Source organism: Plectropomus leopardus, chromosome 21, assembly GCF_008729295.1.
Source record: "Plectropomus leopardus isolate mb chromosome 21, YSFRI_Pleo_2.0, whole genome shotgun sequence".
NCBI lineage: Eukaryota > Metazoa > Chordata > Actinopteri > Perciformes > Serranidae > Plectropomus > Plectropomus leopardus.
This window is the reverse complement of record NC_056483.1, coordinates 17189631-17203088: the sequence shown is the minus strand read 5'-3', so window position 1 is coordinate 17203088 and position 13458 is coordinate 17189631. Positions and strand designations below refer to the sequence as shown.

General features: G+C 37.9%; 1 protein-coding gene across 1 annotated transcript; it reads right to left on the bottom strand.

Moving 5' to 3' along the window:
* Nucleotides 1–290: 290 nt before the first annotated feature.
* On the bottom strand, nucleotides 291–10964 carry LOC121960814 (cyclic nucleotide-gated cation channel beta-3-like). Its single transcript, XM_042510676.1, has 17 exons — nucleotides 10869–10964; nucleotides 10152–10320; nucleotides 9561–9660; nucleotides 6856–7010; nucleotides 6473–6772; nucleotides 6183–6391; nucleotides 6016–6066; nucleotides 5428–5514; nucleotides 4923–4987; nucleotides 4541–4663; nucleotides 3540–3681; nucleotides 3249–3408; nucleotides 2990–3087; nucleotides 2100–2183; nucleotides 1842–1960; nucleotides 551–703; nucleotides 291–471 (listed from the first exon to the last, which is right to left on the bottom strand). Exons 1-17 carry the CDS (start codon nucleotides 10962–10964, stop codon nucleotides 324–326), a joined length of 2259 nt encoding a protein of 752 aa, XP_042366610.1. The 3' UTR covers nucleotides 291–323.
* Between the last annotated feature and the right edge of the window lie 2494 nt (nucleotides 10965–13458).

Genomic DNA, 13458 nt, shown 5'->3' with positions numbered 1-13458 from the left:
TGTTAACAAGATGAATATTGCTTGATTCTAATTACAGATGCCACATTTCTGTATTCTCGTGAGCCTTTAAGTAGCCACTAGAAAGTGAAATACACAAAATGATACAGACTCAAAGCTGTGGAGCTCAGCAGCTTCACACATCCCAGTCTCATTGCTTCCCCTCGTTTTCCTGTTAGACAGAAGACCAAAAAAAAAAAAGATATGTCACCGCTCATTACAAATGATGGCACTGTTTTTTAGCCATTCAGTGCTTTCACTTTTTATAGGAGTACAAGGCTGTTTCTCAACACTAAATCGAACTATCCCTCTTATCTGTAAATGCATCACAGGAAAGACTTTACCTTGGCTTTGCGGAAATTGCCAAAGAGTTTCATTATCTTGGGGGTTGGTGGTTTTGGTCCAAACCCAGCCAAACCTTTCGGCTTTTCCTCGGCTTTAGCACCTGCAGGGCCTTTGGCTTTGACCAGTTTCCTTCACAAACACACACACAGAGACAATCATTTTAGACTGAAATTTGCACATCCAGATGGTTTAACAGTCAGTGACTCACCTTCCCTTCCTGGCCAACACTTTCTGAGACTCTGGGTAGTGGACGAGGATATCAAACAAGTCCTTCTTCTCTAGGACAAAAAGGTTAGCAAAGCCGTGCGCTTTCACGTTAGCTGTGCGCCTGTTTCCTCCATCTTTGGCAGACTGCAGTAAACTGTGATGGGGATAGAGGCCAAATACACTGTGTGACTAGAGGTATAGTTTATTTAACATAGACATCACATAGATATCACATAATATGTATAATATATGTGCGACAAGCATTGAAAAACGCTGAATTTCTTTCATGTGAAATTTCTTTAGCCGGGGTATATATCATTTTAAATCACGGCGTCTGTTTGTTTTGGAGAGTAAGTGACCTCTGGCAGTCCTCACCACTAGATGCCACTAAGTCCCCTTAAACCTGCACACTGCTCTTTTAATTTAGCATATTTCATATTGAAAGAGACAATGCCATTTTCAAATGGTTAAAGAATCTGGTGTGTGGTTCTTCACAAAAGCAAGGTAAAAATGAATCCAGTATGTTTTAGGGCCATTTTAGGAGTTTTAAGCATTTACTGTTGATCGTTGGGATATCAAAATATCAAAAAATTGTTTTTTGGCCCTGATAATAATGACAGAAAATTTTCATATCAACCCATGCCTACTGTGAAATATAGTGCACTATTATTTAGCTTTGTTTAAGGTAAGAAAACCAAACTTTATTTCCACGGTATCATCAAACTTGGGGATGCACGATAATATCAGCAGTTAATTTGCGTCAGTAGATAATGGCTTTAAAATGAAATATGGTCATCAGCCCAAAATGAACTTTTCTGCTGATATGATATGCCAACTTTAATTTGTTAAAATAGGTCAATCGATCCTAAAATTGGATGAATTTAACAGTTTTGTTTAAAAATTATTACATAAGAATAAGTATGTTGTGTTTTACATGTAACCTAGGCTAAAGAAGCTTTCTTGTTTTGCCTCATAAATGTGTCCATTTTAAAAAAGCATTGTATTTCATGTCTGCATCTGCCACTAGTGGGCCATAACTATAAGAAAAGGTATAATATGTTCAATTTATTACAGAAAAGACTTGATGTTCTCTGCAGTTAGGCAGAAAAACACGTGCATACATTGGTATCTGCATCAGCAATTGGCGTAAATGAGTTATCGTGCACCTCTAATCATGTCGGTCAATCATCAAGAAACTTACTGGATAATATGATGATGAAAATGATCAAATTTGTGACTTGTTTTCTTTTATTGTTTAGCGCTGTTGTTTTATATCATGAATGCAGACTCACCTGATTTCTCCAAACACACAGCCAGCCTTCAGTGTGACAAACACAATGCTGTTGTCAGGTCCTCCCACCACCTGCACAGCTCCACTTTTAATGATGTACATCTCTTTACCGATGTCCCCCTGCAGAGAAGAGCACAGGACATGAAGACAGAAGTCAGCATTGCTCTCAGGTAATTAAACCTTGTAAATATTAAGAAAATATTTGCTTCATGATGGTCACCAAGGTTTACCCTTTACACACACAAACACATATACTCACCTTCTTCACAACAAAATCACCAGGTAGATAGATGATTGACTTTAACCTCAGTAACATGTCCACCAACATCTGCTGGTCGCAGCCCTGGAAAAGACACCAGCAGGTTAACAGGTGAGCTTTCACTGCTGAATTCAGATAGATGTGTATGATGTGCAGCATTATAGTCAGTGGGCCCCTGAGGCGCAGATATGCAAAAGGCCCCACCACATCTCATACACACTAAAAAGACACCCTGACTCTGTGGTTTTGCATTTATTTTTAGCAGTTTTGTGTCTATTTGTAGTCATTTTGTGTCTCTTAGGTTACTTTGAGGTAAATTTGTATCACTCTGTAGTTGTTATGCACCTTTCTGTGGTTTTGTTTCTTTGTTTTCATTTTGTCTGTTATTGTTTTGTGTCTCTGTTTTTTTTTTTTTTTTTTTTGTCTTTTTGTGGTCATTCTGTCTCTGTGGCCATTCTTTGTCATTTTGAGGTAATTTTGTGTTTGTAGTCAGTCTCTGTCTCTTTGTGGTTGTGTTATAATTCTTTATAGTGGATGTGTCTCTTTATGGGTATTTTATGTGTCTTTGTAGTTGCTTTGCACACCTTTGTAGTTGTTTTGTGTCCCTTTGTAGTTGTTTGTGTACCTCTGTGGTTGTTTTGTGTCTTTTTGGAGTCGTTCTGTTTTTCTGTAATTTGTCTCTTTTCTGTTGTTATGTCTCTTTGCAGTTCCTGCACATCTCTTTGTGGTCTTTTTGAGTCTCTTCCTGGTGGTGCATGCTAATTTTAGATGTATTTTGCAGATGAAAGCACAGTTGGCCTGCTCAGTAATCCATCCATGACTACAGATGTCTATTAAGATGCAATGTAATTGTCTCAAATTATAGGAGGACACAGTAAATGCTGAGTCACCTGAAACAATGCTATCTTCTGGAATGTGGTCAGGTTGATGTCAACAGCGATGGCGGTTTTCATCACCAGAGGCATCTTATCCAGCAGCTCAGACTCATCTGGAGTGGACATGAATATCTCAACATACAGTAAGCTGGCATAAACATTCATCAATTCTCTGCAAAACCGCTTTTTCATTAAAATATTAGACTGGTTTTTAGGAGCGTTTTGGTATCTGATTTATCACTACTGGTACTGTATAAGGGTTTCTGAGTCTCACCCAGCATGCCTTGTGATGCCCAGGTGTAGTTGTACCAGGTGCGGATTCTGTTCTGGACATAATTGGGGATGGAGTTGGTGTTCATGTATTCAACACAGCCGTCCATTGATGCCCTGAAATATGTCTGACCTGCTGTTGCTGCTCCTATGACGTCTCTCATCTAAAAGATGGAAAGACAGGGACAGTGCTAAGTTACACTATATAACATTTTGGAGAAAAACAAGCGTTTGGCAAGATGTGCAATATGACAGTTGTGATATGGTAGAGCTATAAATGAGACTCTCCTCCTACCTGTCCAATCAAACTGGAGAACACGAAGACGCCAATGAAAAAGTTGGACATTTGAAAGGAAATCTCAAAGATGGTTACAGGCTCTGGAAGACCCCCGATGTTGATTAGGCTGCGGACTGCAAAGTAGTAACAGCGCAGGTACCTGTGAAAGGACAAGGTTTATCTGCATTTCATCTCTGTTACACAACAAACTTGCTGTTGTGTAACAGATGACCCATTGGATTGAAAATACATACAAAGGACAAAAAATACCATCCTTTACCACAAAATCACTCAATGGAATGAAATGAACACCGAGTCTACATTCATCTCTTTCTCAAACAAAACGTGTCAGAATTAGGTTTTTGCTGGGGTGTTGCTAAATGACTGGTAGTACATTGCTAGTGGCCTGCTACATGGACCTTTGGGTACTTGATTGATAGTTTTTTTTAGGGTTTATTTTAGTAAGGCTGGGCAATAAATCAATATATCTATCTTGACACGAAATATTGTTGTAGATTTTGGAAATTGTAAAACATATGCTGGCCTCAGGAAGAAGTGTGTAGAGGGTTCCCCCATCAACCAATAATAGATGAATAGTAGTGTAATGTTTTGACACGGTGGTTGCTATTGTGTTACATGTGTTTGGCAGGGCATAATGAGATGGTTGCTTGTTCAGGACTGTTGGGATGTTTCCAGGTGGTTGCTAGTTGGATGAGAGAGATCGGACCTTAATTCACTTTTCCCCAATGTGATAAACAGAAGATTACTCTGTATTGAGAATTCAGAAACTGAATCAAGTGTTTCACAGCTGAAAATTGCACTGCACTCAGAATTAGGACACTCAAATAAATGGCGAATAGTTAACGCAGTATACTGTATCATATATATATATAATAAGTAGGAAATTGTCTATTATAAAGAGATGAATGTATGCCAGCCAGGGATCAGCAATTAGTGTTTCAGCACCTCGGAGAGCTCCCATAACAACACTAAGTAAAATCAAAGCCAAAAGTACGTACGCTGTGCCTTTGCCATCATATACCCAGGTAGTCGTTCCAAGACCCTGGCTTACTGAGGCAACATAGTATATACAGGCGTTGAGATGGAGCATGAATAGCAGGTAACCTGTGGTCCGAGCCACTCTGCAATGGAAAAAGAGCAAAACAAGACGCTAAGGTGTGACTGAACTGCTCTGTGTGTGGAATTAGGGTCATTTGAGTGTGAGTATACCTGCTCAGAAGACAGCAGAAAATTAGCATAATTGGAATAATAAAATTAATGAATCACAGAAATAAATTATAACTACAACTCTATGTGACATGTGTCTTTTTGCAGTGCACTAAAAATTAGTTAAGAAAAACTGTGTAAATTTACTCCTGTTACTGTTCCAGCAGCATTTACCTCCAGATGTAGGCCTTGGCCATGATACTTTCAAGTCGATCGCTGAACTCAAAGAAGGACTCAATCTAGAACACACAAGGAAGCAAATTATTAAAGGAATGGTCAGGAAATATGAAGGCTATTAATATATATATATATATATATATATATATATATATATATATATATATATATATATATATATATATATATATATATATATATATATATATATATATATATATATATATATATATATATATATATACATATATACATATATATACATATATACATATACATATACATATATACATATATACATATATATATATATATATATATATATATATATATATATATATATATATATATATATATATATATATATATATATATATATATACACATATATACACACACATATATATATATATATATATATATATTAATATATATCACTTTTTTTCTCTCTGTTATTCTTCATTGGCGTTGAGGTAGTAAAAATTATCAGTCGGCTGCCTACCCTGATAAAGCGGTTGATTCGGTACACGGTGGAGAATTCAAAGTGTAGGCATAGAAGGTCAAAGGGGATAATGCTGAAGATATCAGTCTGAGGACAGAGAAATACAAGAAACTTTTCACAACATGTTCTGTTCCTCCGAGGTTACAGTGAGCACTAGATTCAGTTAAATTCCATGGACTGATCATACACCCCTGCAGAAGACGTATTAAAATCTTTTACTTAGGTAACAATACCAGCCCAACATTGTGAAAATACTCCATTACTGTTCAAATGCCTTATTTCAGATCTTGTTTTAATTGAGTGTAAATGTTTTTAGTTATAATTCTACACCATAACAAGGATGTTATCCTGTATTTTCTTTCCCATCTATTTCTATTGCTATTATTGTTTATTGTTTTATATGATTCTGTCTCTATTTAAACTGTTATTTGCATGCATGTTCAATGTTTTAAATGTCTTGTTCACACTCTGCATCACTTAAAATGATGGTCTCCCTAAATTGATTTCCCGAGCCTTAAATAAAGGTTTATATTGTTATAAAAGTACCTTACTTGAGTAAATATACTTCAGTATAATTTACATTCTCACCTTGAATCGCATAGATTTCCTATAATGTGTCTTCGCCATTGATCTGTCTTTCTGCAGAAGGATACACACAGCATAACAGTTCAGGTGGCTCTAAGACTATACATAGAACTATGTAAGATTGGACATAAATCACTAACAGTAATGCTGCATGATGCTTTGTGACTTACGATAATGTCTCCAGCTTTGACGAACTGCAGTCGCGGCTGCCAAACTATGATGTCAATAACATTCACTATGTCACTGAGAATGTCAAAAAATATCCAGAAGGGGTTGATGGTTTTGTTATGGAAAGGGAAGGCCATCCGGACAGTGCAAAGCCAAGTGTTGTAGTTGTATGCCAGCGCTACCAGGGACATCCAGGCAATGTACCGGCGATCTGGAGAGAGACAGACATTCACATTTAATCATGTGTGTCCATTTATTTTCAGTTTTCCTGTCCCCTGTGCACCACACCTACCTGTGAAAGGATCTATAGTGATTCCCAGGATGCTATCCATTTTGCTCTCTATTGGACTGAAGAGGACGTCAAAGCAGGAGCAGCTGATGTCCGGGAGGATCTTCGCTTTCTTCCTGGCCTCCTCTGCCAGCCTCTCCTCTTCTGCTTTCTTCTCAGCCTCCAATCTTTTCTCCTCATCCTTTTTCTTCTTCTCCTCTGCCTTTTTGGCCGCCTCTTCTGCCTTCTTTTTATCCGCTTCCTCTTTTGCTATTCGCTCCTCTTCCTTCAGTTTAATGTAGTCATCCTTCCTCAGAATAGGTGCTGTACAAAGAGAGTGGTGGTGAGTTAAATAGCTTTGGGCTTGTTTTCTGTCTGCATGTTGATCTGTCATTGTCCATACTTACTGACTGGTGGGGTGATTTCTGGCGAAGTGGCATAAGGGTCAATGGCTTTTTCTTTGAGCGCCTCTGTCCGATCTCTCATGTTCTTGAGCACGTGTCTGAGCATTTCATCTGTGAAGCGAGAGTAGACAATAGGTGGAGGAGGAGGCGGCTCTTCACTGAAAACAGGGAGCAAAAGCAGAAAAGACATGGATAAAGGAATGTGGTAGAAAAGTAACATTAAGCTAGCGCTAGATAGTGGTATCATGTGAAACTAGAAGACCAAAGGCATCCATTGGTGTCAACCATCAACCATTATGCAAACTTGTTTGGAAGGGAGATAAATAATGCTCCAAAGTTTGGCCAAACTTTGGTAAAAATTGACATGACCATTTTCAAAGGGGCCCCTCTAACCTGAAGATATCTGAATAAAAATCAATTAAAATTTCTTTCTCTATTAAAATTTAGTAACAATTAAAAGTTCTAAAAATGGTATATTTAAATATACTGGGATCCCTAAGTAGTTTTCAGTTGCATAAATCGGCAATGACCAATATTATTCCCTTTGCGATTATGTTAGCCCTCTTAATAGCCATTTCATTGTATTTAGAACATTTTTTAAACAGACATCACTGTATAAAATTACTATTAAGACTGCTGTGACCTCTATCTTCAACCTCAATCACATCTTCAAGAAACCCTACAACCACAAACTAGAGACACTGCACATTAAAAGGATATATGTAGCGCTTTTAATGTGATATTGACAATAAGGAGATTCCTAAGCAATTTCCAGAACAGAAGTTTTGATGACAAATCACAGCATGTATTTTCTGTGGTGTTTCCCACAGTCTTGGTGTCTTAATTTGGTATTGTGGGGGGCTTATCATGAGTTGAAAAATGGTTAAATTTGGCACCAAATCCATGTCCCAAATGGTATTGACCCAAAAATGGCCTCCACAACTTATCAGACATAATAGAGGTTGTTAATGGCCATCATATACCGTATGTACATCCATCATCATTTTCTAAGCCTCTTCAAAATCTAAACTCTCAAATTTCAAAAAAGTGCAAAACAGACACATTATGTCATCAGGTTCCCTGCTTGATAACACCTCTGTGTGGCTTAAACTGTTGACCTGTTATTTTCCCCTAAAGATGCCCTCTCCCTGTTAAAAAAAAGATAAAAAGGAGTGCATGATGGGTCTCTAAAGGTTAATCTGAAGAAGCACAGACACACAACCCTATATTAGTTTTGCAACTAGATTGGACTTCTATTTGGACTTAAATCTAAACTTCAAATAGTGTGTGATCTGCAAACAACAAAATCAGTTCTTTGAAACCACAGTGCACTTGCATGTGAATGTTATCTCTGATCATTCTCAGCCAAAAATAACACTAAGCTCCTAATCTCCTTTGCTGCTTTGGGAGTCACAGGCTGCAAATCACAGTGTGATCATGACTGCCGTTGCTGCAGCTAACATACAGTAGAAAGACACTGGAAAGCCAAAACAAGGGAGATATAGCTCTGCAGAACTTGCAACAGCCACTCAGAGTAAACTGTCAATCTGAACAATCAGCTCAGGATTTTCAATGTATATTTGGAGGGTAAATATAGCAGGTTTTGATGTAGGTAGCAGAGATTACCAACAGCTATGCCTAAAATTTTACACTGTGATTTCTGAATCTCTTGTTCCTTTGTTGTGCTATATTGTGTTGCACTGAGGCTGATGTACTGATACCTGGAAACCTGGGGCACAAGGAGTTATATGGAGAGAGCTCAAGCTCCAGGGTCAAAGTATTCTTAGTCCAGTCAAGTGTATTTGTATAGCTACTAGTCATCTCATCTAGCCTCACATTTTTACTGCAATAAAACAAATCATTAAAAAAAAAATTAAATGTCATTTCTCAATGGATCTTTCAGATGATTAAATTAAAATATCCCCCTCTCTATTATCTCTGCAAACATCTTTACAAAAATATTATCACGACACAGTTAGACTTAATGGAAATAGGTAGGGAAGCTTATACAAGTCAACAGAAAGGTTCATTTAAAATGTGGAATTCGGACTAAAGCAAATGTTTATTTTTTTCTTCTCAGAAAAAGAAATCCGAACACAAGTTGACTTATGAATGGTCATCAGAAGAGGAGAAAGGGAGGGAAAGGAGCCTGGATACTGCCCTGCGAACCTCCAGGTGTGCTCATATGACATCAACCATTATTGCAACACTAATGTCTGATCAGGCTGTTAACTGATCATAATCAAAAAAGCCACCAAAGTGACAGTCAACAGACTAGTCTTATTTCAAAGGTCACACAAAAAACGCAAACATTCAGTAAAATCAAAATACACAGGACACAAAGTAGCTGGCCTGCTCTTATGTAAAGACCTGCCACCACAAAGTAACATCAGCAAGCTAGTGTGCAGGAATGTTTGTGTTGTTTTTATACCAGTGGCTATTTGTGTTGGTGGAGCCAAAGTAATGATTAAATAAACAAATCATAATCTGTTGCCTCTTTAAACTATCGACTAATGCCAGTGCAGTTGTACAGAATATTAGCACGGCTACGATTTGGTGGTAGGCATGAGGCTACTATTAAGTGCAACAGCACTCCTTCTCATGTGATACTGCCAAATTAACCTCTGCAGAGTAGCTGGGCACTGGAACCAATCCCAGCCTGCACTGGGGGAGATGTGCACTACAGGCAGTATTTGGTGTGTTCTTACCCTTCACCCCCCTCTGGATTGGCAGGAGCACCGGAAGCAGGAGCAGCAGCAGGAGCAGCAGCAGGAGCAGGAGCAGGAGCAGGAGCAGCTGCAGCAGGTGCTGGAAGAAAAATACAGCAGTGCTACTGAGTCTGTTTCCAACAGTTGAACACAAATCCTTACACTGATATCATCATTGTGATCATGCCCTGGACAAAGTTGAAGAACACCAGAGAAGTTGCTCCTTTGACCTTTTGCAGATCAAAATAAAATCACCTAGAAATATGCGAGGGACATCTGGCTCCAGAATCTGCACAAGGTATGTTCTCGACTAAACAGAATATACATTTAAATTAAAATCTAAAAGTCCAATAACCAGAAAGTGCAGTTTAGCATGTATTTGTTATGATTTCTAATAAATGCATGCATGTATACCACTACAAGCTGTTCCTGTTCATTTATTGAACAGTGATTGCGATGCGAACAGTACTGTTTTTTTTCTGCCTGAAATTAATGAATCAGCTGCAAATATCTGCACGGCAGATGCTATATTTACAGAATTTCCTGTCTGCATGTAAACAGTGCACGCTGCACTAAAAGTAGACTTCTCACCTGGCTTTGGCTCCTCCTTCTTGGGCTCTTCTTCTTTCTTTACTTCTTCTTTCTTCTCCTCTTCTTTTTTTTCCTCTGTCTTTTCATCTTCCTTTTTTTCCTCTACTTTCTTTTCCTCCTCTTTCTGTGGCTGCTCTTTTTCATCCTTCTTTTCTGGGGGCTTTTCTTCCTGTAATTACAAAATACTGTTAACAGTGTGCAAAAAAAAACAAACAAAAAAACAAAGGACAAACAAAGTCTTCAGACTAATAGGACAAGCATTAATTGTAAGACTTATCGTTTTAGTGGTGGATTCAAAATGTCAAAGCTTTATATAATATAATAATAACTGGCCCAGGCTTTAAATTTACTATTTGCTATGATTCTTTTGTGCACACAACTATACTTAGAGCTCATCAGCATTATCCCCTCCCTCAGTTTCAGGAAAAATATTGCAGACTCAGCATCCCCTTGAGAAGGCAAAAGTGAATCCAGCTATGCTTCCCTTCTGGAACTGCAGTGACTGCTCTGCATCTGTGCCAAGCTGCTTCGGAGATTTTCACTGATCTGAGTCACCTGCCATGGGTTTCCTTAAAAACAACACGTGTGACGAGCAGGTATGGGCAGCTGTTTAGTGAGACAAATGTGCTGATTTCACAAATGTGAAAATGTAAAGAAATGTTTTCAAAAGGTCACTGTGGTCCATATTAAGATGTCAGAAAAAAAGGCAGGCCTTACCTTTGCTGGTGGAGCTGAGCTGGGAGGCGGGGTAGCAGCAGCTTGGGCAGGGGGAGGCTCTGGAGCCCCGAGCAACTTTTTCAACCTGCTGAACATGGCGTGGCTCGGTGTGGGCTACAGGAAACTGGCCATCCACTTCTCTTCCTAAATATGCCTTTTCTCTGGGACTCTCAGATCCTTAAAACTAGTCTCGGGATGCTCTGTCGTCCTTGTCTCACATCCAAGCAACAGACTGAGGCAATTAAATTTCTTAGACCCATTAATTCCCTCTGGGCACTCCCCCTTTTCTGTTGGAGTCAACACCAGATCAGCAGCCAGTGTCTGCCATGCAAGACAACTGTCCTGTGTCCTGTGCTGATTCAAGTCCAGACCCCTTTATTATCATTTTTTGGCAAATGTGCATAGTAGTAATTAAAAAAAATAACACTAATTTGCAGAATGTCTCTTGCATCAACATCACAAAAAAAGTCATGTAGTATGTCATAATAGATAATAGGCAAAATTCTCCTATATTTTACGTAATTGATGTCAGTTCATGATTTCTTTTCCTTTTATTTTGGCCACTGTAAAATTGGTCTTATTTTTTCTTACAAGTGGCTTTAAAAAAGCTCTTAAAAAGTCTGAAATCCCACTTTCTTTGAGTTGTATCAAGCCTGTTCTAAATAATAAAGATCAAATTAAAATATGAATTACTGTCAAAGTAGGTTGGGGGAATATGATGTATTTTATTTATATTTGGCATGATTTAAAAAAAAAAAAGTTCTTTTGCGCATTTTTCTTTAAATCTAATCACTGAGATAACGCAGAAATTACATGGTAGTAACTCGTAAAAGTTGCTGGTGTAAAATTAGACTGCTGGGGTTATTTCAGTCCACTCTGCCCACTTAGTTAATTAACCCTCACAATGTCCCTGTCTGGAAAACAGGATTAGTTAGCACCTCTCTCTCTTTGTCTATACTGTAACTCCAACCATAAACGCACAGCTGACAGACAGATACACAAAACGCAGATAAACAGGACAGAATGCCACTGTAAGTAAACTGTAGGGGAAGTACTTATTTAATCAGATATTGATGGAGATCAAATGAATCAAACATGATATTGTGAGCATTACTATTACCCATAGATATGATACATAGTCTCTTATAAGCTTTCATAACTACGGCGCATAGGCAAACTGAATAAATATAGCCAATAAAAACAGACAAACAAACAAACGTCGACAAGGTACAACAAGCATAGTCCACTTAAGCCAGTTGTTTAGGTTTACAGAAACATTCACAAATTTCACATCTTATCAAAATATTTTGGAAATACTGTATGTGTTTTAATACATTTTTGGTATTTAAATCTGCTTGTTGTATCTGCTTTTTAGGTGGGGTTTGCTGGGTGGGCTGTTTGTCTAATCAGAGGATTGATCCTGAGATAACAGAGGCATCAATTTTAAATAAAATCTCAAAATGACAGTTAATATACGCTCAGTACAAAAGAGAGTAGGGGGTTGAAAACAAAACTGTACATTCACTCCCAAAAAGGAGTTATAAACAATAAGCCTACAACAATCCTTACTGGCCACCAGCAGAAGCCTGTGGGAAAACAACAAAATATGGAATGTTTAGTAGTCTGCATAATTCCTATGTTATTTATATGACCACATATTAAGATTAATGTAAGCATTCTCACCTTCATTTTGTCAATAATGTTCTTGTTAAACTTTCCACCGAAAGCACGCAGCAGTTTGGGTGTTGGCGGTCTGGGTGGAAACAGTGCGAGTCCTTTCTTCTTCTCCTCCTCTGCCTTAGCTGCTGCTGGACCCTTCGACTTCATGAGTTTCCTACAGGCATAGAGAACGAGAACCTGGATCAACACATGTCCTCTGATACCAGGTAAGCTTGCAGAAATATATTAGTGCCTGTTGTCAGGGCTTTTAACACAGATTCAACAATAAGGGGGGACCAAATTCATTATACACCTTCTGTCACACTGACTTTATGGACCCAATATCATGATCATTTTTTAAAATTGATTGATTTTAAAATTTAAACAAGAAGACTTGAACTAAAACGTAATGATGAGTCTCTAAAGAATGCCTTTTGGAAAACTTTCACATGTTCATTCAATTTTAACACACTATTACTTTTTTTCAACACACTATGGTTTTTTTTCATTTTGTGTAGCATTGCCTTTTTATGATACACACACTATACACAATACAAACACTATAGATAGCTATTTTTTGACATTCTATACAAGACTGTTTTATGAGACATGAAAGAGCTGAAAACAGCTCTGAAATAGCATGCAGAGACATATCATAGCACAAAATGTTGCAATAAAAGCGAAGGCTATAGTAAGGCAAAATTTTCAAAAAATGACATCTCCCAAAAACAGCTGAAAACACCTCAAACAGCATAAAATAGCGTGCCGAGACACGCCACAGCATAGTTTATTGCAAAAATGTCCAGAAACACCATAATAACGCATTTAAAAAAAATGACCAAAAAGGTAAGGCTATAGTAAGGCAAAATTTCCAAAAAAGTGGCATGTCCCAAGAACAGCTGAAAAGACCTCAAAATAGCATAAAATAGCG

Excerpts from the sequence above, each read along its gene's own strand:
- LOC121960814 (XM_042510676.1), bottom strand. The coding sequence starts at position 10,964 with ATGTTCAGCAGGTTGAAAAAGTTGCTCGGGGCTCCAGAGCCTCCCCCT. Across the intron at positions 4,988-5,427 it reads GAATCAACCGCTTTATCAGG|ATTGAGTCCTTCTTTGAGTT; the intron begins GTAGGCAGCCGA and ends TGTGTGTTCTAG. Across the intron at positions 3,682-4,540 it reads TATGATGGCAAAGGCACAGC|GTACCTGCGCTGTTACTACT; the intron begins GTACGTACTTTT and ends GTCCTTTCACAG.